At 41.7% G+C, this 27748-nt stretch overlaps 1 protein-coding gene across 1 annotated transcript; it reads left to right on the forward strand.

Annotated features, from left to right (window-relative positions):
- The first annotated feature begins 568 nt into the window (after positions 1-568).
- On the forward strand, positions 569-27748 carry LOC120553757. The gene is made up of 5 exons (XM_039792453.1): positions 569-618; positions 3651-3870; positions 3974-4129; positions 19209-19356; positions 27487-27748. The coding sequence occupies exons 1-5, from the start codon at positions 574-576 to the stop codon at positions 27746-27748; spliced, it is 831 nt and encodes a 276-aa protein (XP_039648387.1). The 5' UTR covers positions 569-573.

The following is a 27748-nucleotide window of genomic DNA, read 5'->3' on the forward strand; positions in this document are numbered from 1 at the left end:
AGACTATCACAGAGCAGGTGCATTTATACGGAGACTTGATTACACACAGCTGGATTCTATTTATCATCATTAGTCATTTAGGTCAACTTGGATCATTCGAGCTCCTCACTGAACTTCTGGAGAGAGTTTGCTGCACTGAAAGTAAAGGGGCTGAATAATTTTGCACGCAATTTTTCAGTTTTTATTTGTTAAAAATTTGAAATATCCAATAAATTTCATTCCACTTCATGATTGTGTCCCACTTGTTGTTGATTCTTCACAAAAAATTACAGTTTTATATCTTTACGTTTGAAGCCTGAAATGTGGCAAAAGGTCGAATAGTTCAAGGGGGCCGAATACTTTCGCAAGGCACTGTAACTAATAAATCTTGATTGGTGAAAGTATATTATGTAGTATGGTGTTAGGTAGCTCATAGGTTTTTCATTGGTGAGTGTGCAACGGTGGAGCGTATATTGCCGGTGGGCTGTCGGTGATTGATGCGTAAAATAAAAGACACTGCATAAACTCTTGCAGTGTGTTTATTTAAATATAAGTACACCTATGTAGGCCTAAGAGATTGCAATACTGGAGGGCATGTCGGAACCGAGAGCTGAAATGGAGAAGATCTTTCAAGATAAGGTGGAAGAAAGTTCAGGGTTTTACATCAGTGATCACAGACTGCATATCTGGTTTTCATCCTAACTTTATACAGTGCTGTGCCTGCATGATTTCATCTGAGATCTAGGCAATACAAAGAAATTTTTGTTGACACATTGAGTGGAAGTCACACAAAGAAATTCTGCCTTTATTAGCCAGAAAATTTAGATAACTGAGAAGACCTTCTGTCCTGGAAACAACCTGTCCCATAACTTAAAAGGGTGATAGAATGATTATATAGGGTATTTCACACTGTTCCTTATGGTCTCCTAATGGGGTATATAACATTAGTTGTGCTGAAAATGGCCTGGTTGATATTTTATTGGCCCTTATGCATCCCTGTGTTTTGGCCCTATTTGTAACAAGAGCTTTTCTTCCAAATATGGTATGGTCATGAATATTTAGATGAGCTGCGTGCTGCTTGGTTGAGCCTTATCCCCGTACACACACCTAGATTGGTTGAGCGAATCGCCATACACACGTATTAGAGACGCGTGCTGATTGGTTGAGCGAATCCCCAATACACACATATTAGAGACGCGACAGAATCTCATATTCCAGACACTGCAATGTTTCGTTACCAAATTCACTTCTGAGACTTTTTTATGTGATAAATCAACTTTATAAAGCTCAAATATGGGCCGTTTTACGAAAATGGATGGCTAATTGCAAATTTGGTAAAACTGTGTGTCGGAGTTCAGCGGCCGGTGCTGCCTGTGTTGCTGCCTCGCCGCCCGGCCTGCCTTCCTCCACAGACCCCGGCCTGCTGTGAGCTCGATTGAGCTCCGGCAGCCCACAGCACCTCATACCCGCGCCGTTTGGGCTAATGGACTAGCTACCAAACGCCGCTGGCCTGACAGAGCTCCAGGGCCTGCATCTCCTCTCTTCCTGCTAGCTAAATGGCCCGTTGTGTGAGAGTGAGAGCGCGGTCAGCGAGCTTGTTACACCAGCAATCTCTTACCACATGTTACACACATGTCACGCCTCTTAGCTATACAACATATACCTAAATGTCTTATAAAGCTAACAACGGTGTCCGATTTCAAGTTAATGAATATTTGTGAAGTTTAGGTGTTCCGTTAGCTGCGACTGTCCCTTCACTCCTATCTATGTGTAGTTACAAATCACGGATAGTTACCTTCATTTTTGGTCGTAATTCGAGTATATTTACAGTTTGAATTTCGTCACGCCACTTATACAACATCTAGCTAAATGTCTTATAAAGCTAACAACAGTGTCCGATTTCAAGTTAATGAATATTTGTGAGCTGTAAGGGTTTCGTTAGCTGCGACTGTCCCTTCAATCCTAGGTGTACAGATTGCGGCTAGTTAGCTTCATTTTTGGTCGTAATTCGAGTATATTTACAGTTTGAATTTCGTCACGCCACTTATACAACATCTAACTAAATGTTTTATAAAGCTAACAGCGGTGTCCGATTTCAAGTTAATGAATATTTGTGAATTTCAGAGGAATTCTAAGAGGAGCCTAGCTAGCTCTCATTGATAGACCTCCATCTAGCTGCAGGCTCTATCAATGAGACTCACGGACAAGCGGCGTTTATTTCCCCAATCGTTTGTTTAAATAACTCAATACATTATAATTACACACATTAAAAGAGTAACTGGAATCTGTGGTAAGAGATTGCTGGCGTAACAAGCTCGCTGACCGCGCTTTCACTCACATACACCGGGCATTTAGCTAGCAGGAAGAGGGGACTTGCAGGCCCTGGAGCTCTGTCAGAGCAGCAGCGTTTCGTAGTCCATTAGCCCAAAAGGGTGACTCTGCGCGTGTATGGAGTGCTGTGGGTTGCCAGCCGTGACTTAGCTCCATCTACCTCACAGCAGGCCGGGGTCTGTGAAGGAAGACAGGCCGGGCGGCGAGGCTGCAACGCAGGCAGCACCGGCCTATGAACTCCGAAAAGCAGTCAGACAAAATTTGCAATTGGACATACATTTTCGTAAAACGGCCCATATTTGACCTCTACATAGTTGATTTCTCGCATAAAAAAGTCTAAGAAGTGAATTTAATGGTAAAATAGCAGATGAACAATGTATACAATTTCTGAGATCTGCACGACCTAGATTCAGAAGAGTAACTGATCTCAGGTCAGTTGTGTAGCCTATGCAAATGTTGGGGCGTGACAAAGAGAGAGACTAGAGCCAAATGAGGAGGAGCCGCAATGGTCGATGTCAACTATGGGGCTCGTTGAGATTTGCCGTTTTCAGAGGCAGTTTCAAATAGTGAGATTTGCAGAGAAAAGAGGTGTCAATGGGATTTAGAGGTTCTATGTTATGTCCTAGTTACCCACTAAACTGTCATTATTCAACTATGACAAGGTAAAATCAGTTTTGCATTCTATCACCCCTTTAAACAATTCACAAATCTCGAGATTTGCAACAAGCACGGTAACATTAACCTGTCAAGACAGCATTACAATTTACGGTCTACAATTTTTTTTTTATAAGGTAATGACATTTATAAAAAAAATTGAAAATATTTTTGAATGCTAAATACCACACAAAATTCTCCTTTTACACGCAAATAAAATACTGACGGATCTCAATGAAATCTCAAATGTTTTCTAGCATGGCTCTATGGATGGCAATGTTGGTCGATCCACCACTTTGGTCCAGGCTGAAATATCTCAACAACTGTATGGATTGCAATGAAATTTTGTACAAAAATTTACCGACAGCCAGAAGATGAATTGTTATAACTTGTCAGCTCCATTATCAGGGCAAAATGGTTTTCCAATACTTAAAATCAAATAGCCGCAAAACTTATGACATTCCCATTAGCCTCAGCTGTACTTTGTGTTTCCTGCTAATTAGGAGATATGCTAACACGCTAATCAGGGAAAACCTTATAACTACTAAATATCCAAATGTTGGCATTGTAAGCATGTTAGCAGCTGATATTAGAGTCTCTCTCTCTCTCTCTCTCTCTCTCTCTCTCTCTCTCTGGATATTTAGAAGTTATAAGGTTTTCTCTGTCTGTCTCTCTGTGTGTCACAGCTACAGGAGATGTTGAATGACTTTCATCAGCGAGCCCGTGTTGAACTGATTGCAATTGAACCTGCAGGCGAGCCACACAAAACATACATTGTGTTCATGTCTTTTGATGCATCCAAAACTGAGGAAGACATGCCCCTGCCTGTTGAAGATCAGCTGGACTACATTCACTCCCTTAATACAGACCACATGACAGTTACAGATGGGCTCATTTATTGGGAAGGTAGGTGATAGTGGTCTGACCAGCTCAACTTGTTCAAGTGTAAAGTCTGCCAGATAATTCAAACTAATAATCTTGTGTTTTAATTCCCTTGACTGACTGTCAGGTCCTGATCTGTGTGCTTCCTCCAAGCAAACTTTGTGTCCCCTTAACTCTCTGTGCATCAACACCCTGGGCTCCTACGCCTGTTTGTGCCAACATGGCTACTACGATGTGAGCTCTGTCATCGACCCCCCTATGGCTTCACATCCAATCTGCAATGGTAAACTTTTTGGAGACATATGTTTTTACCTATTAAACACGTGTTGCCTTTTTAACAGGTGAAAATTCCGTTTTAACTGTCTCATGTGAAGTGGTTGATCCTAAGCAGTGGTGTGAAACTAAGAATATATCCCGTCCAGTATAATTGGACCTCAGCAATATAATACTAAAGCTTCTTTATTATGAACACTGCAGAAAATGTGCCCCGTTTATAGGCTGTAGAGGGTATCAACAAGTTAACCAAAATAACTTTTTGTATGGGTTTATAGCCTGCTGCTAACAGTATGTTGGTGGGTTTGGGAGTTAAAAAAATCAGGGCAACTGTAATTGGTTGGGACTACTGTCAATCAAGCAAATATCTATACATTTCCCTTTTGAATGCCTTAATATCTTTTTAGTGGTAATTTTACATATAGCACATATAGCAATTTTAGTTAAAGTTTAATGTAATTTCCCTCTCCTCTACCAACTGTTGATTTAACAAGTGTGCTATGAGGGTGCCCTGAAAACAGTTCTCCTGAAATATTGTATTTATTGCTGTTATTCAGCATTTTTTGCCTTCATTTTGATATTAACAGTACAGAGATGACAAAAAATGAGCTGAGAGAGTGATGGGGGATAATATACAAGCAAACATATAGCATACAGCAACAAAGGTCCCTGGCTGGATGTGAACCAGGAACGGTGCGGCTCATTATTGGTGCCATAAACCCTAGGTCGCCAAGAAACTTCTCCCTGAAATATTATCGCTGTGTTCCAGGCCACCTGAATCATTCAGACTCCTCAGACTCCTATCACAATTTGCTCAACCACCAAAATACATAAACGATGTTGAATTAGTTGTTAGGATGCAAAAAAAAGTATTTGATTTTGTCTGAAAGTGACTGGGAAAGCCCCCTCTCTCCATGTTAAGGAGAGCCCACTTTGGTTTTAGCATGCAGTTACGATGGCTGTTGCATTTTCAAAAATGATGAAGATCTCTACTACTGTATTATCAGAGTCTGCAAGTGTGATTTCTTGACTCTGACCCTTGTTTTGAAACAGAAAAAGGACTTTTCAGCCACTGTCTGGGTAAACTTATGACTGGTAGTATAGCAAAACCCTACCTGACTTCTCACATCGGGGGAAAGTTAGACGTGAGGCTGAACGATGGCTGGTGCCCTGTGGATGAGACGGAGATGTTCTAATATTTCCGCATCTCACAAAAGCCTCTGAATGTGGAACTGAGAGGCGGGTGAGTGGCTGATCGAGCTAATGAAAAGACATTTCATTACTAAGTGATGGGCCGTTTCTGTGCAGAGATATGCAGGGCACCACTGACCACCAGGGGTCCCTTTCAGAAAGCAGGTTTAGTGAAAAAAAACTTTAAACCTGAGAGAGAGGGGTAACTCCAGTCTGTTTCAGAAAGAGAGATAACATTAGTCAGTTACTATGGTAACGGAGTCTGTGAACCTAACCTGGTCGGAAGCAGGTTTTCTTCAAGAAACCTTGAGTTTCTCTCTGTCTTCTCCCTCTGACATGGCGCTCTTTCATTACCTCATTCATTCATTCAGTCTGTAGCAGATGCATTTTAGCGCAGTTTATCTGCATGAATAAAAAAAAAAGACAGGGTTGGTTTATTAACTGTGTTAGGCAGACTATAAAACTTATTTATTTATTTTTCCTCAAAACATGGCATTTCCTGTTGTCCACGATCCCGTTGATGAAGAAGCTGTATCAGGGCTCGAGAGTGCGACCAATTTGGTCGCAAATGCGACCAAAATTTGTAAGGGTGCGACTAAGATTTTTCCTAGGTCGCACCGGTGCACCTAACGTCCTCGCATCCGCTGCCTCTCCATTAACGGAGCGATGTTGTTTATATCGATATGGACGGTTTAATGTTGCGTTACATGACCCATTCCTTCTGGAAAGCAGTGCCTGTGTTTGGATTTGGATCTCTCCTCCGCGCAGCCCCGCCCCCATTCACTCACACACCGGCCGGCTCACCTGCAACATGGAGAGACACAGCGCCGCTGGTCCAAACTCCCGACATTTGTCTACAGTTTTAATTGTTATTAACACAGTTGTATATTGTTAAGTATGAGAGGGAAAACTTGTATTGGTACCAGTGTTTCCGCTGGTAACTCTGTTACTGCGGCCGCCACGGCGAAAAACACATTATTAAACTAACTTCAGTTCGTTGAGTAATAGCGTGTAAAACGGAGCATGCTGGATCATAGTTCATAAAAATGCAGCGCAGTGACGATCCAAACATTTCATAGCCTACACAAGACGGGTGTAACGCCGCTAATGTATGAAGGTAAATATGGTGCAAAACGTGAGAGCTTGTAGAATACAATGTGAGAACTTGCAGAACAAAAAAATTTAACTTGTATGTTAAAATTTGCACTTGTAAAATAAAAATTTGCACTTGTAAAATAAAAATTTGCACTTGTAAAATAAAAATTTGCACTTGTAAAATAAAAATGTGCACTTGTAAAATAAAAATTTGCACTTGTAAAAATTATTCACATTTGAAGTCACAAAAAGAAAAAAAACATGAGAGCTTGTAAAAAAAATCTGAACTTGTAAATTGAAATTTGCACTTGTAGAAAAAATATTCACAAATGTGTAGATTGATATTTGCATGAACACAATGACAGCTGCAAACTTGTAATGCAACATTTACTCATGTACTTTTTTTTTACTCAGGTTGATTTTCCATCACAACCACAACTCAGTGATTACAACCTCTCGAATCTGTCACCGTTTGCGCTCTCGCATCACAAAGAGGCGAATCTCCGCCTCGACTTTTGCAACACTTGTTGCGCGTACATTTGTGTGCAAAACTAATTTGTACCTGTGGACTTAGGCTGTGGAGCTCTGATCCAACAGAACGGGGAAAGCAGGGTTTCTATCGCCAGATGAGGGACAACTCTGTCCGGCTTATTTAGCTATGCATGGAAGCCTGGTTGAATAGCAAGCTAGCGTTAGCTAACTAACCAACCAGCCTGATTCTAAATAAATTACCTTTTTTTTTTTTATCCTTTATAATTATCAGCGAGCAACTATCGCTACTAAGCAAAAACCAAAAAAACCTTATTGCCAGAAAGCTTCGCTGCCGACCTCGACCTGCAGTCGGAGCTCCAGCGGGACACGGAGAGCCTATGACTATTTTAGAAAAATAAATAAATTAAAAAGTCCACATGGGATTTGTTTTAATGCGCTGGATTTAACCATACTGTCTATGGATTTGACCAATCATCGAACTTCCACCAACCTTCTGCAGCGCATGTTCAAGGAAGACGCCGGCAGCGGTAAGACGGGGCTTGCTAGTCATTAGATGCTAGTCACAAAGCTTCGGTCCGTGCACTCTGTAACACGAGTACGTTACCGGCAACGACCGCTACCGTTAAGACTGCGACTGTTCCTTTACTGACCGACCGTGATTCAAACAATACGAGTGTGCACGTTCATAGCGGATCATGATTTGTAAAGGCTATCTGAAGCCCAAACTGCCTTGATAAAGCTGTCTGTTTGGAATCAGCATGGCAGGTATTTGAACTTAACGGCCTTGTCCCAGAGTTTAGACGTCTAGCTATATGAAAAGATAAACAATGCCACGTTTTTAATAATTGTAAATAAAGCAGCTAATATCAGCATGGACAAAATCATGAATGTACTAATTTGCTTTTTTGATGATGACCTGGCCAAAGTCGTAAATTTTAGTTTTCACAATGATTCATTGTAGATTGTGATTATGATATTATTGCAATATGTAAATCCACATTGTGTGGTGGAAGTTTTCCTTGAAGCAGCAGAGTTAGTGATATTCGTGATAAAATCAAAACGAACTACTGTTTGAGAATTAAACCAAAGTTTGGACTTTGAGTATTTATTTACATTTGCAAATGGAGAAAACACAGTTTCAAAGGTACACGCAGCACAACTGAAAATGACTTTCTAACCTAAAGTCTAAACATCCAAACATCATATAGTGAAGAAACTCTGTTAAGCCACCCCTCTAAATGTATCTTTTAGTATGGCCATAGTTGAAAAGAGGACATCATGAAAAGTCAAACCATTGTCTCACCTTCCCCTCTGCTCTCTGTTCCTAACATTAGCCTAAACAACAATTTATCTCAGGAGACAGAATCCTACGTAGTTCTCACTGTCGTAAACAGTCATCGGCCTTCTCCACTTCTATCTAAGCAAAAGACAACAATGTGAGAAGGTTCAGGCTAGTAGAACTAAATAACTCTACTGGGCTATAGTTCACGGTTGCCAACTATTTCACTTGGAGCCTTTTGAATCTACACATGAAGAAGCTAAATCTTGGCGTTATAAAAGAATCAAACCAATGGTTAATATCATTAAACAAATGGTTAAAATAAAATTTGCCACCACAGTTCACCCTTTTGATTACAAAATAATCACAAAAATAAATTTTACTTTTAAAGATTCAACCCTTATTATAGAATTAATCACACTTCTTATTATTCAACCTTATGGATCTTCATGTCTATTTCTTACATGTTAAATGGAAAGGTACAAAAAAAAAAGCATCCACGTCAAAGAATAAAACAAAATTAATCAATCTCCCACAGTATCAGAGACGGTGTCCAAACATTATTATCATATTCAGAAAGACGGAATACGTCAGAAGGCTCAATCATATTTACCATAAGAATGAAGTGAACTCTTTTTCTTGATTAGGGTAACGACATAGCAAACAAAAAAAACAAATCCGAAGACCAAACATAATCTGCTAAAATCCCTGGACCTTAATGTCACTGGTTAATGTCACATCAGACTAGTGCCTTATAATTTGTGTAAAGAATGTGTTATGTATTTAACCATTAAAATAACCTGGTGTGAAGTGTGAACATTTACTAATTTCATATCTACCCATACGGCGAAGTCAAATTTTCCATAAAGCTGATAATTAAATTATCCAATAGCATCAAATGCTTCCCTCCTTTGGTTATTTTAATATAAATCAATTGAAGCACGCTCAGTGCAATTATCAAAGCTCTCACAGAGTGAAAGTTTGAGAAGAATCAGAAATAAAACTAACCCTCCTTGTCTCTAACCTCATTAAGTGCTGTCAGAGCACAAATAAAATTCAGTTATTCTATGTGTGTGGTTTCACTGGAAATAGCTTATTTCTGTGAGCGAAGAAATGGTGAACAAAAATCATTATAACCTACATCACGCATACATTTCTTAACTAAACCAAGTCATACTTTAGTAGAAAATGCATCTATTAGATAATCTTTCAAATGTCGAATGTGGTGTCTGTGTGTCGTCAATGTGGAAAGTGAAATTACCTCAATGTAATAAAAGATCCACAAGGAACTTTTCCTGAGTTCTAAAGCACACAACGAAATGGCCTAGGTCTTTATACTTAACTTTGTTCAATATTAACAATATTGCTGTTTAGGAATAATTTACTTTCTTTCATCAATCTATCAGTTGAGTTTGTGTGGTCATGAGGAACCACATAAGGTACGAAACCCCAATTAGCCCCAATTTAGTAGCATTCGTATACCAACCACCATTTTCTCATTGATATGGAAAGTAGTGAACGCATCACCCGTCTTTTCCTCCAGTCACCCTAATGTGTTGGTGTATGTAAATGTTGGGAGGAATGGTTACACGTGATTTATCATACTTTTCAAAAACCATAAATGCAATAGAAAATCATATTAATCACACTACAAATGTGGAAAAACCCCCCATGTTCTTCTTGAAGGGTACCTGTTCCAGTCCTTTCTGTCCGTCTGCTCCTTGTGTGTGTGTTCAGAGCACTCTGCTCTGAAAGTGTGTGTGTTTATCTCAGAGGAATGTCAACAGTTCCTCAAAAGAATGTGCAGTGAGTGTGTGTGTGTTCAGAGAGAGAGATATGGTGTGTCCTCTACAATTGTGAAGTATATTCTGCTGTCACTGTCAGAGAATGTGCTGTGGTTGTCAGAGAAGAGATCAGTATCACTGCTGTCTTCTGAAAAGATTTTAAACAGCAGGCTACAATACCAGTATGTAGCTTCTGGTTTTTCCCTCCTTGGAAAAACTTCTGTTTTTTCTCTCTCTCAATGTGGGCAAACAGTGAGAAAACTCCAGTTTCCCCCGGTGGGCTTCAGAAATGGCACGTAGGTGACTCAGCAGTGGATCTGCTCGTCACTTGTTGCAGGTTGTAGAAAAACCTGTTCTCTCCTCCACATCTGGAACCTTTTGTAGTGACTGCGTATCCAGGTGACTCTCCCTGGAACCTTTCACTGCCCTGTGTGTCACTGGAAGGATCTCGGGGTCTCTGTCACCGTCTATTTGCCAATCCTTCCTCCTGAAGTTGTTATCACCCCAGAATCCCCAGGCTTGACACCTGGATTCTTACGGCCAAAAGAGCAGAAGAAAATTCTCAGCAATAACCTAACCTATCATTTCCCTTATACTGCCGTGGAAGAAATAGGTGTTTTTGTTTATGGGCCTCTCCCTCTACGCATGTCTAAATAAAGAAAATCTTTAGAGCAAAATTCTTTAGAGCAGATCAGAACCAATAAAACAATTACTATTGCATCCCCTTACACTACTGTGTCAATCAGGGGTAGATGATCCTTTTGTTTACAGTTGAACTATCAATTTTGTCAATTTTGTTCTCAGCTAAGCAGATTTTCTCAATGTACAATTGTTAACTATTCTAGCACTTTGGTTATCCAAGGTCTTTTAAGCTGGAGCTACAGTGATGTCACAACAAATGTTTCAAACGTCTTTAGAAAAATTATTTAACACTATTTATTTCCCTTGCTACTTTATTAAACCCCTTATCTCTTTATTAAACCCCTTATTTATCATTGCTACTATATCCCTCCTATTTGAGACATGACAAAGCTCATAACTCAAAAGCAATATAAATAATCTGTTTAATATACTAATCCTTAACATTGTTCTAGGTTTTACAACAAATCCTGTTTATCAGTAACCAAAGTTCAATGAATTATTTCTTTAGGGGAATTTTCACCTCAGTAAAGTGTTTCAACGTCAACATCAACTAATGTAGTTTAGACAATTGGTGACATAGCAACTCAAAAACTCATTAGAGTATGATATGAAATGTACTGCTTTTAGGATTAAATCTCATTTAAACCTTCATTTATCCAATATCACCATTAAACTAAGACGAATTACCCAAAATACATTGTTTATGTCATTTTTATCTCCAGTTTACAAACCAAAGTAACACTAATTACTATCTGCTAGTTCCAAGAATCATTACAACTTAAAGTTTTTAGCCTTCTATTTATCCAAATCGTTGCCTGTTATGGGAAGCATCATATCATATAACATTCAACAAAAATGTATATCTAAATCATTTCTTTAAACCAAAATTTCACTTATACTACTCATGTTTGGTTTTAGCTTGTGTCTTATCTTTGTGTGGTGTGTGTGTGTCTCCTCCTCTGGCTGTCCTCTCTCAAAGAAAGAAGGATTTCTCCAGGGTACATAAACACACTGTTATTCTTTTTGTAATTTATGGCATCATTAATTAACAACTCAATGTATTCCTCATAAAGGTGTGTCAAGGTGTACAGCTTACCATCACCCAGACTATAAAACGATATTTACTGTCTTTTCTGCTGGAACACTGAGGAAAGAAAAACGTTAGACGAAACAACAGAGAATCAAAACATTTAACATTCCCTGCAGAATGTTATGTTTAGCTGTGGGAGATATTAGGTGCTCGAGCATAGACCCACTGCATTTACTGCTCGAAGGTCCTGAATGAAACAAAACTTTAACATTCATAATAAAAATTATTCTTCTTATTTATGTTACTTGAGAAAATAAGTGCACGTGTTGGAGAATCTAAACACGGAACTATAAACCCCATCCGTCAATAAAGAGTTAAAAACACGGTCGGATTTCTGTCGATTACTTCCTGTTTTAGCGTGTACTGATGTATTCTGGGGCCTGTAGTCCGAACGCAGCTTGATGACTACAGGTTAACAATTTGTCAATCAATCCACGTCACATTTGTGTGTTTTGCCCAGAGATAACGCTGTACCTGAGACAAAAAGTGTGGTGAAACATCAGTATATAAAAATGTCGTTTTTACCGTGTGAATATGCATCTATTTGTAGTCACAGGTTCTCTGAATATCTGAACACTGTGAATACAAAACATGCGCTGTTGTATAGGTTTTCTATAGTCTCCTGTCGATGGAGACAAATAAACACATCATCAATAGTGTCAGTCCAGTCAGTCAATTTTACAAATAGTCACAAGGTGTCCTAGGTCTGTCTCCTCTTCTGTTGGAGACAAAGAAACATGAATGTGAGCTTTTGAGTTAGAATTTCTGAAAAACTTCTGTAGTTTATCAGTCAAGGTGACAGCCACTGGACATGTGTATATGCCAGTAGACAAAAGAGAACTCATGCTCGTCCTTTGATTTGTTAAAAAAAAACACCAGTCTTCATCAGGGTCAAAAGGTGACAAAAGGAATGCATGTAATATTTGTGATTCCTTAAGTTTAACTACTGGTGTCCCAATTTGTTTTACCGTAGTCAGGAGATTAACAGACTGACATGGTAGCGGTTCCATTATAATTTGTAAACAAATTGCTACTTTTAGGCTGCACAAAAAATATGTCAGCCAAAGAGTGATTTTTATCAAACCCACAACTTTAAAGCCAGTGGCTTCAATTTCAAATAGACATTTTCAAATGTCTGCCTGCCAAATTTTCAGGATACTCAGATGAAAGGGAGAAAGAAACAATGAACATTTTCCTTTATTATCTAGTTCAGGATCCTAAGGATCTGAATACACACATATCATAAGAATGGTGAACTTTTCTGGGATCACCATTCTACTAATCACTTCTCTAAGGAAAAACTAGTTTACCAGAGAGTCCTGATTGAAGAACAAAACTTCACTAAACCCAAATTATTGCTCCCGAATCAACTAAAAATCCAATTTTCTTCCCTTGTATAATTAACACCATGGTAGGCAATTTGTATACTCATCACATAAATACATTGAATAAATTGAGCTATTTTCCAAAAGTTGTTTCTATTCAATGTGCAGTATTTTTGTCTAATTTGATCTGTCTATCGTAGGGAGTGTTGCAGCGCAAAAAGCATGTCTTCATTGCAAGCATGTATAGTGAATGCGGGTGTTCATGTTACCCTCCTGAAAAGATGCAAAGCGTCCTCCAGTCTCTTAGTCCCACCACCAACTCCATCCCCCACCTTCTGTCAAACTGCATACTGCCGAGGGTCATTTGTGCTGTTCTTCGGATGAATCCCTCCTGGGGTAAGGACAGTCATAGGACAATGTCTCTCTCTTGCCACAGTTGAAGCATGTGTCTCTAATCACTGCCCTATCCTTTGCCATTACCTTTGCCTCCTCTGCCCCTGAAGACCCCTTATTTGTGCCTCTGAAAGCTCCTCTGCCAGCACCTCTCCTTTCTTGGGACAGTGCTGCTACAGTTTTCATGAGAGTCAGCTGTGCATTGTCATTGTTCTGTTGTCTTTTCCTTTCTAGCTTTTCTTTCCTGTTAGCCATGATTTTCTCAGCATGTCTGGCATGTCTAACAATCTCCGTCAGAGCTGAATCTTGCAATCCAATGCATGTCTTCCACGTGAGCTCGAATGTCAGGGAGCAGCCCACCCAAAATACGTTTTGAAATGGGCTTCCCAAAGTTCAACCACCGCTCTGCGGCGGTTGGTGCAATGCCACTGTGTCGGTTCAAAGTCTCAGCCAGTCGGTGCTGGAAATCCTCCACGTGGCTTTTCAACTGCTTGGTGTTTGCCACACGTGACATATCAATCCTGACCGGAAAAGTGGTCTCTATCCCGGTGAAGAGTTCCTCCAGCGCGTCGTTGTAGTCATCATTTGCTCTATTATTAAGAGTTGGATGACGAATGACTGGATCGTGGGTCGGATCTCTAGGGAAAAAGTTTCTGATCTTTGCATACCCATAGGCCCAAGATTTTGCATCAAAATGCGCCGTATTTCTTGAACAGTGGGCAGAAAAGTCTCAATGAATGCTTTGAGGGACTTGGAAAAATGTGCACCACAGTCTTTACACGGGGGAGATGGCTTGTGGCTCTTCTAATGTCCGTTTCAGTCCAGGGTCTATACAGCACACCCACTCCCTCCCTGTAGCAACCTGAATCATTGGGAATGCATCAGCTTCATCTTCGTCTGCATCCCTCTCTGTTGTTCCTTCTGTGGGGGCTTGGAATGCTGATAATTCAGCCCACGGATGCACTAGGGTGGCGGTGAATTGGGTGGAGGTTTTCGCGTCCGCTTGTTTCTCGCCGTCCACCCGTCGGCCTTTTCCTTGCTGCGCGGGGGTTTGGGTATGGCAGTGGAACGTCGAGACCTGGATCCACGCCTTTCAAACTCGGATAGAGAGGAGAAATTGTGTCAGTGACAGTGTTCATGTCTTTTTTCTTTTCTCCGTTTTGTTAGTATCACTCATGTTTAACAGTGTCGTCTGTTTCTGCAATTGTTTTCTCTCTCTGTTATCAGCTTCTTTCATCCACACAATAAAACATGCCTTATTATCCTCAATTTGTTCTAAAATCTCTGTTTTAATGTTTTTTTTCCCCTTTTGCTTTCTCTCTTCCTCTTCTAAAGCGTGTTTTAACATCCTTAGCTTTACTAGACTTAGAGATCCATTTGGCGGAAAGCCAAAGCTTTTTGACCAATATAACAGACACCTCAAACAATCCCCCCCATATTTCTGACACATCTCACCCACAATGGGTCCAGATGCTTCAAAGGGCTTCGATGGTTCGTTACCCATGATGACAGAAGCTTTTATTTTTTCAAATGTGATCGTCACCACAAAGCGCCGTTATTTCTTCAGCAAACCTCGTAAAAACCGGGACAGCCCTGCAGACAAAAATCGCTTAATAGTCAAGAACCTGCTTAGGGTGTCACAGACTATTTACTATTTCATGTCTTCTGCAGTCCGTCTCTAAATAGTCAAGAGCTTGTTTAAAGTGTCACAGACCATTTTGTTTTTATAAGTAGTCAAGAGCTTCTTTAAAGTGTAGCTTCTTCAAAGTGTCACAGACTATCTTATAAATAGTCAAGAGCTTCTTTAAATTGTCACAGACTATATATTTTTTTTTTAATTTATTTTTAATTTAATAGTTTCTCAGACTATTTCTGTTCAATTGTAATTGTTTTGGTCTTCAGACCCTTTTGTTAGTTATCAAACTATCTTTGTTGACAGTCCACAGCCTGTCTCTTCTGTAATCTATTGTCACACCCGTATCAAAGAAATAATCAGAAATATGTCTGTCTGTTAAAGGATGTCACTCGTAACCCAGTTATATCTTTGTCCTATCTGACCCAAAAAATACCCAGTTACTCACTTCCCAAAAGTCAGAATTAGTTTAATTTATTCTCTTTAGTTAAGAGAATGATTTCGCCAATTATTCATTACTTAATTCGTTTAGCAACAGTTGCTTGTTTAGAATGTTTGTTCAAAACCTTGAATTTGCAATCCAATTGTAATTAATCAATTTTATCTTACCCGTGCTGCTTGAAATCTCTTCCTGTTCGTTTTTGACGGAGTGGAAAACAGTCAAGAGCGCTCCGCGGTCCTAACCCTCTTCTCTCTGAAAAACCTTTTTAAAGGTTAAGAGGTATGAGGCAGGTGATTTTTGATCCCTGGATAGCCAGTCATCAGCGACCCAACGGAGCTCTTTTCTCTGTTAACTCATCCATCCTGCCGACAACGCCAAATTGTGGTGGAAGTTTTCCTTGAAGCAGCAGAGTTAGTGATATTCGTGATAAAATCAAAACGAACTACTGTTTGAGAATTAAACCAAAGTTTGGTCTTTGAGTATTTATTTACATTTGCAAATGGAGAAAACACAGTTTCAAAGGTACACGCAGCACAACTGAAAATGACTTTCTAACCTAAAGTCTAAACATCCAAACATCATATAGTGAAGAAACTCTGTTAAGCCACCCCTCTAAATGTATCTTTTAGTATGGCCATAGTTGAAAAGAGGACATCATGAAAAGTCAAACCATTGTCTCACCTTCCCCTCTGCTCTCTGTTCCTAACATTAGCCTAAACAACAATTTATCTCAGGAGACAGAATCCTACGTAGTTCTCACTGTCGTAAACAGTCATCGGCCTTCTCCACTTCTATCTAAGCAAAAGACAACAATGTGAGAAGGTTCAGGCTAGTAGAACTAAATAACTCTACTGGGCTATAGTTCACGGTTGCCAACTATTTCACTTGGAGCCTTTTGAATCTACACATGAAGAAGCTAAATCTTGGCGTTATAAAAGAATCAAACCAATGGTTAATATCATTAAACAAATGGTTAAAATAAAATTTGCCACCACAATTGACTCTTTATTTAAAGGTCCCATGGCATGAAAATTTCACTTTGAGGTTTTTTAACATTAATATGAGTTCCCCCGGCCTGGTCGGAGTCAAACCTCTATATTTACCAACTGAGCTATCCGGGCGTCCTCTCTCTCTTTTAATCGGTCTGTTATTGTTGTTGAAAGCTTATGAAGGAGCTTTCTCAGGCTATTTATTTTAGATAACTTTCATTTACATGTGTTGCAGCTGTATATTTTCAAACTGGTAAAGAAAACCCTGTCTTTGCATTTTATTTTAATCACAATCTGTTTTAATAAAAGAGCTTGTGAAAAGTGGCTTTGACTTAAAACTGAACATTTAGCCCACTTTGTAAAAAAATACAGAGCTATATATCGTGTATCGCCATTCAGCGTTACGGCGATGCAAGGAAAAATTTGGGTGTACCTAAATTTTGTGCTGGTGCACCTAAATAAAAAAAAGTTAGGCGCACCAGTGCAACCAAGGCAAAAAGTTAGTGTGGAGCCCTGCGTATTACTTCCCAGGGAGTTAAACATATACGTCGGGAGATGATATTGAGGCCCCGACTAGAGATTCATTTTCATTTCCAAATACTAGCCTACCTATTTGAGCTCCCAGTCTATCAGTTATGTAGCCTACATAACCTTATCCGTCCTCATATCACTAACGTCACCCATCGTGGACATGCTCTACATCCCAGCACATTCTTTGTCACATTAAGTTTTTTGCAAACAGCAGTTTTCTTTACAACACTGGTGAGTGTGACTTGCTCTGAAACGTTTTATAAACGTTTTTATAGTGTTCCCTGGACACAAACCAGTAAGAACCATTAAAAAGGAGTTCCACAGGATTGCAGGTGAATGATGTAAACCTTTTGAAATAAAAGATTATGAATTATAATTCTGTTAATGATGGTGCTGCAGCCTCAGAATGGGACTAGTAGGCCTAGGACTTTTTCGCCCTCAGGATTGCAAATCCTGTAGGCGAAAAAGTCCTAGGCCTACTAATAAATGAAATAGATTATAGGTTAAATACCATTTCACCAGTAATATTATACTTATGATTAAATATGATATTAATGCACTATATTGGAACTTACATATTTACTCTTGCAGCAATTTTATCCCACGCAAATTCTCTCTTTTGCTGTTGCTTTATAAACAAAATATATGTTCAAACTCGCTGTATGTGGCATGAGTATTTCCGCCGACCAGTTTGTTTTTGATCGTTACCATGGTGAATCGTAGTATCATGGCTCCATTCATGCTGCCTTTTAATAGTGGTGGTGCACGTGTTTAACTCTGAGTGAACCTACTCTGAGTTGACAACCAACTCAAATCAGCTGTTCTGGAACCAAAAACGTTCCTGTCTCAGGGTAAATGAACTCAGAGATCAGGGTTAGACTCAGAGTTTGTTAAACCTCCTTCCTGAAACGGACCACTGAAGTAATGGGAACATAAATACAGATGCAATATCTGCCACAGCAAAATGTGTATTGCTCTAAATTGCGGAGAATTCAGAAGATCCTTGAATCATCACTAATTAAGAAGCCTTACAGTAGATTTGCCCTATTTACCCAACAAGGTTATTTTTACATACCAGGTAAAGTTACTGATTAAATTCAAAGTGATCATTTGAAACTTAAACTACATGTTTCAAAAACAGCAGCAAGCGAGACATCCAGAGAAAATTGGACATGGCATCCGTTGTTTTAAACCTGCTGTGAAATGTCTTGCACTTTTTTTCTTCACAACCTCTAATCCCAGAAGCCACTACACAGTCAGAATGGAGGAGGTAATGTCATCAATTTGTGACCTATTATTCTCATTCTTACTGGAAAATAAATTGTTATATATATATATATATATATATATATATCTCTCTATCTATCTATCTATCTATCTAAAGTGATGTAATCATTGGCATCGTGGGCTTCTTAATACGTACACAAACTAGAAGGGCACTCAGAGAGCACAGATCTCTGCCAAGAATTTCCCTGATTATTCCAACACCACATGAATGCAGCACAAATGCCCTCTCTCACAATGTTAACGAAAGTGGGAAAAGAAACGTGTATCCGCCCCGTGAATCTTTGGCCCATGCTACACCCTCCACTAAGGTTCGTGGTAATCGGGCCAGTAGCTTTTCTCTAATCCTGCTGACATTTAGGTCTGAGTCGTGTGCAGTTTGTCATCCCATAAGAAGATATCTCAATAATGCAGTCCTAAAACTGTAAAAAAAAAAAAAAACAGCAGATGCCAAAGTGTATTCAGTTTCTCAGTCTATTCTACCCTTGTGAAGTATGACGTAGGGCTGTGCAATTAATCGAAATTTAATCGTGATTTCGACTTCCAATGATCACAAAAACAGAATAATCGAGAAAAACAATTATTTAGCTCATTAGTTTTGTAAGTAAACTCTTATTTTCTCTTGTGTTCTCAATGAAAAAATAAAGTTTCAATAGGAAAATTATTAAGGCAAATTTCGCAGTTGTGTTTTTTTAACTGTTGATTTATTTAACTTTTTCCGCTGTTTTTTAAGTTCAATAATTGCAACATTACATACACTTTCCAGAAGTCAACGAGTAATCGTGTTAAATCATTGTAATTTCAATATTGACTAAAATAATGGTGATTATATTTTTTCCCATAATTGAGCAGCCCTAGTATGACGTATGAGTTAACATAACGTGTGTGTGTGTGTGTGTGTGTGTGTGTGTTTCTCCAGGTGAACAAAACCCACATCCAGTTACAAAACACTCTGACTGTGACCATCAGAGATCAAATCATCACCGACAGGATCTAAAAGTCGTCTGGAAGTGCATCTACCCGCGGCGTTATGTACGCAACGCTCAAGTCAGTGTGGATGTTGAGTGGTGAGACAAATGTCTTCATATTTTATCTCTTTGCCTGAATAAAAAAAAGCATTGTTAATGAATGAAGGGCCAAAACGTCTAAACCTGTTCTTTCTTTGGTTTGTGGGATATAGATACACAAGCTTTGCTGACCAAATGACTTATGTTCCTATAATATACTGCCTAATTATTACAGCAAGCTGCCTAGACTTAACGAGCTAAAAGTATGCTGCACGAGAACAGAGCCAAGGCTGCACACAGGTGGCCTGCATCGTGCAAAGGAGGACATGTTCCTCTGTGGGATGCAGTAAGCAAGGACGGAGGACACCAAGACCTGGCTCAGTCACAATCCATCAAAAGCAACAGCCCACTTTGTAGAGACAGATGTTCGTGTGTGATATGTAACTGCCCTTGTTAAACTTCAATAAAAGACAGGCAAAAGAGGAAGAGAGTCAGAGTTCTCTGGGAGAAGCAGACTGCGGAGTCTGCTTACGGAGTGATGCTCTCCTTCTATAGAAGCCTATTGTATTAATACATATCTGTGTCTGTGAAGTTATTGCTATCTATTTCAGAGAAGAAGTCCTCACCTGGGAGTGCACCTTGGAAGCACGACAATTGGGGGCTCGTCCGGGATAAAAAAGCAAAAAGGATTCTTCAAATTGGTTGGAAAAGTTCGGTCCAAGGGTGAAAGGTTGCGTTGAACATCTGGCGCCATAAATAAGGTAAGCAGACCATTATTCTGCATTGACTATTCTAAATCAAGGGTGTTCAACGTCTTAGTAACCCACAGACCGCTAAAATTAATTAATTAAATACATAGTGACAACTTCCATTTCTATAAAGGTACAGGAAATATGGTATGGTTTATGGAACAAATATGAGGAAATATTTGTGAAAGTCTGAGTTTGGCAACTCCAACCGTGTCCTGACGAGGAGCGGTTTTGGCTGGGTTGAAACACCCGAGAATTGAGACATCTTAAAACAAAAAGGTTAAGTTAAGGTTTATAAGGGTAAGTCCTCCATAGTAGAGGTAAGTCCCAGGTAATTGTAGGGGTAAGTCCTCCATAGTAGAGGTAAGTCCCCCGGGTAAGTCCTCCATAGTAGAGGTAAGTCCCAGGTAATTGTAGGGGTAAGTCCTCCATAGTAGAGGTAAGTACCCGGGTAAGTCCTCCACAGTAGAGGTAAGTCCCCAAAGGAGTTGAAGTCTCCTAGGTATGACTGGTGAACGATTGTATTATTGAACCATTTCACACTATTTAGGTGATATGACAAAATAATCCAATGTTCACATGACTTGTTGGTTTTGGTGTCAGACAATTGAGCTAGTTCGATTGTCCAAAGGCTGAGAACCAGGGTATAGCGAGCCATAGATCTCAGCTGGCCAAAATCATAGGGAAACTTGATTTTGGTGTCAAATAGGAATATTACTTTCCTGTTTAAGGGTTGAGAACCAGGGACATAGTGTCCCATAAATCTCAACTGGCCACAATCAAGGATTAAAAAAAAAAAAATAATGATGAAAAATTGACTCATCCAAATTAAGGGTAATGCATGAATGATCAATGTGTATGAATGCTAAATAGAAGCAATTGAAGCAGCAGCACTGCCTGAAACCTGACGGTGTTAACAACAAGCAATGGCCTGTTGAAGTAAATTGTGGATATTTAGATGAAGGGATTTTCTGTGTGGCAATTTAGGAAATATTAAGTGTGTGGCAGTTTTGGATAAATATTTCTGGCAAAATTAATAAACATACCTTGGCAAATTCATAAACACTAGTGTCACTAATTAAAGAAAATGGACGGGGAATTCGACAGAGAGATAGACGATGGGGGTTGGGGAATTAAAGGACCATATAAGCCAGTTGGGGAGCAGTTAGAAGTAATGGAAAAAGCAGTGAAAGCGGCCTATGGGACAGGGAAGGAGGCAGAGGATATGATGATACAAATGAGGAAAGATGTTAATCAGATACTGACCGATCAGGGGGAAATTGCTAAATGCACAGATCCACTGTTAGCAGCATTTTGGAGACAGGAAAAGAGAGCAGGTCAGGATCAGGAAGAAGCACAGAAAGATGTGAAAACAGGGCGTTAGCTGAAAAAAGGGAGAAGCCAAGGATAGGAGAGATAAAGCAAGTCAAGATAGGAAGAAGTGGGCACTATGGGCGCTATTTTGGCAGGGAGTGAGGCATCTAATGGTTGATAATACAGGTCATACACAACCACATAAACCTCCATCGTACTCACCACCTCAGCCCACTACAGGGTTGTACCCAGTGTTTGATGTTAAGGAAGGAGCAGTGGAAGTTACAGGGCTTGGCAGATGTGTCCCCTCAGCCCCGTTTGCGGGCCAGGACCAAACCCACAGGGGGAAGATTAGGCAACCAACTGATGAGTGGCAATTACAGAGACTCATGGCTTTAACTGCAGGGCCCCCCACTCCTGACCTTTTCCCCATTCCTGACTGGATTCCAGCCCCTCCACACACACAACCACAATCCTATGCCCAACCCCCACCCTATAGGCCGGGTCCTCCCCAATGGCAACAAAATAGTGGGAGGGGATATGGGAGAGGAGGAGGGAGACCAGGGAGGGGGCCGGGCGGCCCGCCCCGGGGGAGAGCTCCGGGAGCCTGCTTTGTCTGTGGCCAACTGGGACACTGGTCTAGGGAGTGTCCGCTAAATGGGGGTCAGTCACCAAGGGGGAAGGGGTTACCAGCAAAGGGGTCCATACCAGCCACCGCAGGGACCACCGACAGGTCCACCCCAAGCGCAACTGCAGATGGCTGAATGGAACTGGACTGGCTGGGAACCAGGCCAGCAGTTGCCACAATGACACTCCCCAGCAGAGCAACAGGACCCAGGGACCACGGCAGATCCCATGGTGTCCATGAGAGTAGAAGGAACTGTTCAGCCCTTCTTAGTTGACACAGGAGCTACTTGCTCAACAATCAGACATTGTCCATCACAACACATTTCACCAAGTCACATTACGGTGATGGGTTTCTCTGGGGAAAAGCAAAAACTGCCAATAACAAAACCACTGCATACAGCTATAGGGAACCAATGCGTCCTCCATCCATATGTTGTTTCTCCCACGGTTCCTATGAACCTCCTTGGCAGAGATCTCCTCATAAAACTGGGCGTGTCTATCCTGTGTTGTGCTGATGGAATATTACTGACTTTCCCTGACGGCCGTCAAATGACCTGTTCTGAAGGAAACCAGGGCCACGGACAATACATCCTTTCCCCCACCTCTGACTCCTACGCTGACATTTACTGGGCTATGTTGTCTCCAGAAGGCCCGGGCTGCGGGGGTATCCTGAAACAGTTCTTCCTCTGGAAGCCCTGGATCTCGCAAGTTGCACCCTTTGTCCCTCCCCCAGATCCCCCACATGTCACCCTAAATTATGATGTCCACTCTGATCTCTGTTATCAAGACGCTTTTACACGATAGCGGACACCAGATGGGACATCCACTCTCAAAACATCTTTGTGGGACCTGAAGCGTAGCGCGCCGGGTCCAGCTAACCCCTGATCAGTTGCCATGGTTTGTTATGACTGAGGAATCTGCCCCACATGTTTCACTTGCCCTGCACCCAGGGTATGAGGCCAAATCATTAGGTCCCATGGTCAAGACAGCCCTGACTGCCACCGACTGGACACTCCACTCCTCTCCCCAAGGTTCAATATTTTCCATACTCCACCAAAACCTTCCGCATTCTCTGTGAGGGTCGAGACACAGCTTTTTCTCCAACATGACTTAATTGCTAGGCACCATGGTAGGGAAAGGACTGACCATCAAGATGCTAAAGCCATGTTAGATGGTCTTCCCACCACTCTCTGGTCACAAACACCGACTGATGTAGGTTTAGTGCATTGTGCCCCGCTGACCTTTCACCTTAGGCCATCTCCGCCTGTATGGATACCACAATACTCATGCTCTAGGGAAAAGCAGCTAGGCATTTCAGATACAGTCACAGGATTGATTGAGGCAGGGGTGTTAGAACACACCTATCCTCCCAGTTTTGAAAGCAGAAACAGAAATAGGATGGTTCATGACCTGCGCGCCATAAATGATCTCATTGTAGACACCACTCTCACTGTACCTAACCCACATGTTGCTCTCGCTGACATAGGACCACAACACCACTGGTACACAGTGTTAGATCTCTCAAATGCATTTTTCTGCCCTCCCTGGGGGGCAACATCTGCGAGATATTTTCTCATTCACATACATGGGTCGCCCCATGCGATACACACGCCTACCACAAGGGTTTAACCTCTCCCCAGGCCTGTTTAACAAAGTTCTGAAAAACTCACTGGCAGATTGTACCCTACCACCTGACACCGTTCTGGTACAATATGTAGATGATCTTCTGATAGCTGCACCCACCGCAATTGCCTGTCTGCAGGCTACCAAAGATGTTTTGACCACCCTGGCTAGGGAGGGTTACAAAGTAAGCAGGAAGAAAATACAAGTCTGTAGAAGAGAAGTTACCTTTCTGGGCAGAATCCTTTCAGGCAGTGGTGTAGGTGTTTCCCCTGCACACAGATCAGTTATTTTGGCCCACCCGAAACCATGTACTGTGAAAGACATGTTGTCATTTTTGGGCTTGACAGGCTACAGCAAATCCTATGTTCCAGGCTATGTCGACCTTTACAGATCCCCTCCGGCTATGGTAGCGCCAACAGGGCATGCGCAATTTGTCCTCAGCCTTAGACTGGACATTTGAAGGCAATGAGGCATTCATTAAACTTAAACAATCCCTTGCTGCAGCAGCAAATCTGGCCTGCCCAAACTACTCCCTGCCCTTCCACTTGGATGTTTCTGAAACAATACAAGCAACTAATGGGGTTTTGTTTCAGAAAAAAGGGGGTGACAGAGTAGTGTTGAACTGGCAAAATGCATTCAGAAATCATCACACATAGTTATGGGACACCCCCTGATAGTGTTGACCTCCCACAGCATAGTGTCCTTTGTTAACTCAGCCATGTTTTCACTCACACCAACCAGACAAAAGCGAATCAGCAAAGTTTTGCAGGCCCCAAACCTGACCTTTACACATGAAGGCATTAACATGGCAGACCAGATGGGGGAGGGGGAACCACATGAGTGTGAGGACAGGACAAGAAAAGTGGAAAAAGTCAGACCAGACTTAGCTGCACAACCACTAGGGGAAGGAAGAGTGCTATTCACAGATGGGTGTTGTTTTAGACATGAGACTGAGGGACTGAAAGCAGCATATGCAGTGGTTGAAGACACAGGAGGGGAAGTGGTAACATTAGAAGCAGAAAGGATGCAAGGTGCGCAGTCAGCACAGAAAGCAGAAGTGGAAGCACTCATCAGAGCCTTAGAGCTAGGAAAAAATCAAGCAGTAACTGTATACTCTGACTCAGCCTATGCAACAGGAGCAGCTCACCTCGAATTACCACAGTGGCAGAGGGCAGGGTTTTTGACAGCAGGAGGAAAACCTATTAAACATGAGGAAGAAATGAAAAGATTAGCAAAAGCTATTCTCCTACCAGCCAAGGTAGCTATAGTCAAATGTAAGGGCCACAGCAATACTCAAGATAGAGTGAGTAAGGGAAATGAAGCAGCAGACAGCGCCGCAAAAACCGCAGCAGGATATTTGGCACACCATCTAATGATGACTGCAGACCTAGAAACCAGGGCCGAGCTTAGCAAAGAAACAATCATTGAGTTACAAGCACGAGCTTCCCCCCAAGAAAAAACTGTTTGGAAAAGCAGGGGAGCTATGCAAAGTGAGGGGTTGTGGCGGGGCCCGGATGGTAGACCTATTCTGCCACCAGGGGTACGGGAGACGGCCCTAGAAGAAGCTCATGGGGTGGGACATGTAGGGGTCAGTCAGATGTTGAGAAACCTACAACATTGGTGGCATCCATTCATGAAACCAATGGTAGAGCAGGTAACCAAGACCTGTCCCCAATGCCAAGCATTCAACCCTAAGCCTACAGTGAAACCAGACGGGGGACAGTACCCCCTTGAGACAGTGGCAGGGAAAGAGATTGGGATTGACTACACTGACATGACGGACAGGGTACAGGGTTGCAGGTATTTGCTGGTGTGTGTGGATTCCTACACTGGATGGCCAGAGGCCATGCCCACAAAAAATGAAGACGCTCAGACCGTAATTAAATTTCTAATCAACCAATATATTCCCCAGCATGGGTTCCCTGAAAGGATAAAGTCAGATAATGGTTCCCATTTCAAAAACAAAGATTTGCAAAAGGTGGAACTCATGTTGGGGCTAAAGCATAAATTTGGCTCTCGTATACCACCCTGAATCTCAAGGCAAGGTAGAAAGGATGAACCTGACCTTAAAAACAAAATGTCTAAAATATGCAACCAAACAGGGATGAATTGGCTGCAAGCCCTCCCCCTGGCTCTGCACGATAAGAATGTCAGTAAACAGTAGGACAGGCCTCTCACCATATGAGCTACAAACAGGGAGGTGTTTCCCGGGGCCCTGGTCTCAGCTTCCACTTACTGAGCCTTCACCTGTAACCATTTCTCACAACGCCTTTTTCCGCCAGCTACAGGGCACAGTCTCTTTGTTTTCTAAACAGGTGACCGCAGCACACCCAGACGCAGAAACCAAAACTCCTCCAGACGCTGAGTGGGTGCTCCTGAAAGCAATTAAGAGGAAGTGGTCTGAACCTCGCTGGCAGGGGCCCTTCAGAGTGACGGCGAGAACATCCCACGCAGTACAGCTCGAGGGAAAAGGTAAACAGTGGTACCACTGGAGCCAGTGTGCTGCTGCCCAGGAGCCAGGCCGCTCCACCAAGGAAGTAGCCAGAGATCTGGCTGCCAGCGCGGAGGGCTCTCCGCCAGACACTAGGGAAAAAGAGGCAGAATAATCCTCTCCAGTGTCCAACAAGGTCCAGGGTAGTCCACCCCTGTGACCTGAAGAAGAGAATCACCAGGGAGAAAGGTGAAATAAGCGCTTTCTCTCCTACATGTAGCGTGCCAAGCTACCATCCACCGTTGAACCCAACTTATTGGGCGTGTTTTCTTTAACACACGCCCTCCGAATCACCGCGGCTTTCATTAACCATTTTTCATTGTGTGCAAATTGCAGGAGTTGTCTGGTTTGAGTCTGAGCTGAGGGTTAAAACCAACTTATAAAGCGGTGCTGTTATAAGTAACTTGTATGGGAAGAGACTTGCCAGGGAAGGAATAAGCTTGCTAGATGTGTTGTAAGGTGATCTTAGGGGTACATAGCGTCCCCATTGTTACTTTCATTTTCTGGTATGATTTTGAACTCCCCCGCCAAAACTGCCCCACCTAGGTGTTACCCTAGAAGAACTTAAGTGCCTTGTAATTGTAAATAATATGTTGTGGACTCACTTAGGTGAGTCCAAGAGTGTGGGGAACTTTTTATTCCATAAAAGTTAACAGAAGTATGCTCTTAATATTAGAAGTGTTTTTCCATTTTCTACATTTTTTACCATCTTTTACATTTTCTACTGAAGTGTTTTACAATTTATCTAGAAATGATTTTTACCTAGAAGTGCCTTTACCTAGACGGGCCATGTTCTGACTCTATTTTTGTTTTTTGGAATATCTCATTCTCTGACCTCTTTTTCTCTTTGGTATGTTGAACTCTAGTAGAGTTCAAAAGGGGAATTGTGGGATATAGATACACAAGCTTTGCTGACCAAATGACTTATGTTCCTATAATATACTGCCTAATTATTACAGCAAGCTGCCTAGACTTAACGAGCTAAAAGTATGCTGCACGAGAACAGAGCCAAGGCTGCACACAGGTGGCCTGCATCGTGCAAAGGAGGACATGTTCCTCTGTGGGATGCAGTAAGCAAGGACGGAGGACACCAAGACCTGGCTCAGTCACAATCCATCAAAAGCAACAGCCCACTTTGTAGAGACAGATGTTCGTGTGTGATATGTAACTGCCCTTGTTAAACTTCAATAAAAGACAGGCAAAAGAGGAAGAGAGTCAGAGCTCACTGGTGAGAAGCAGACTGCGGAGTCTGCTTACGGAGTGATGCTCTCCTTCTATAGAAGCCTATTGTATTAATACATATCTGTGTCTGTGAAGTTATTGCTATCTATTTCAGAGAAGAAGTCCTCACCTGGGAGTGCACCTTGGAAGCACGACAGGTTGTAGGCACTCCTCCGCCTCCCTGGTGGCGTTCAACTCCTCCCTGCAGCTAGGCCTGACCATGACCCTGCACGCTGATGAGTCGTACACCGACAGCTACAGGGATGCCATAACCATGGGGCCTGAGGACACTCTGTTCTCCCAGGTGGCCCTGCAGACCAACAACTCCTTTGCTTCAGACGTGCTCCTGCAGGTGGAGTCATGCTGGACCACTGAGAGCCCCGACCACCAGGACACAGTCCAGGGTGTTCTTCTTCAGGATGGGTAG

This window comes from Perca fluviatilis, chromosome 23 (genome assembly GCF_010015445.1).
Source record: "Perca fluviatilis chromosome 23, GENO_Pfluv_1.0, whole genome shotgun sequence".
Lineage (NCBI taxonomy): Eukaryota > Metazoa > Chordata > Actinopteri > Perciformes > Percidae > Perca > Perca fluviatilis.

What these genes read in the sequence shown, in the direction of transcription:
- LOC120553757 (XM_039792453.1), top strand. Translation starts at nt 574, where the DNA reads ATGTCGGAACCGAGAGCTGAAATGGAGAAGATCTTTCAAGATAAG. An exon ending in AGAAGATCTTTCAAGATAAG is followed by an intron (nt 619 to 3,650) that starts GTGGAAGAAAGT and finishes TGTGTGTCACAG; the next exon opens with CTACAGGAGATGTTGAATGA. An exon ending in TTCACATCCAATCTGCAATG is followed by an intron (nt 4,130 to 19,208) that starts GTAAACTTTTTG and finishes GTGTTTCTCCAG; the next exon opens with GTGAACAAAACCCACATCCA.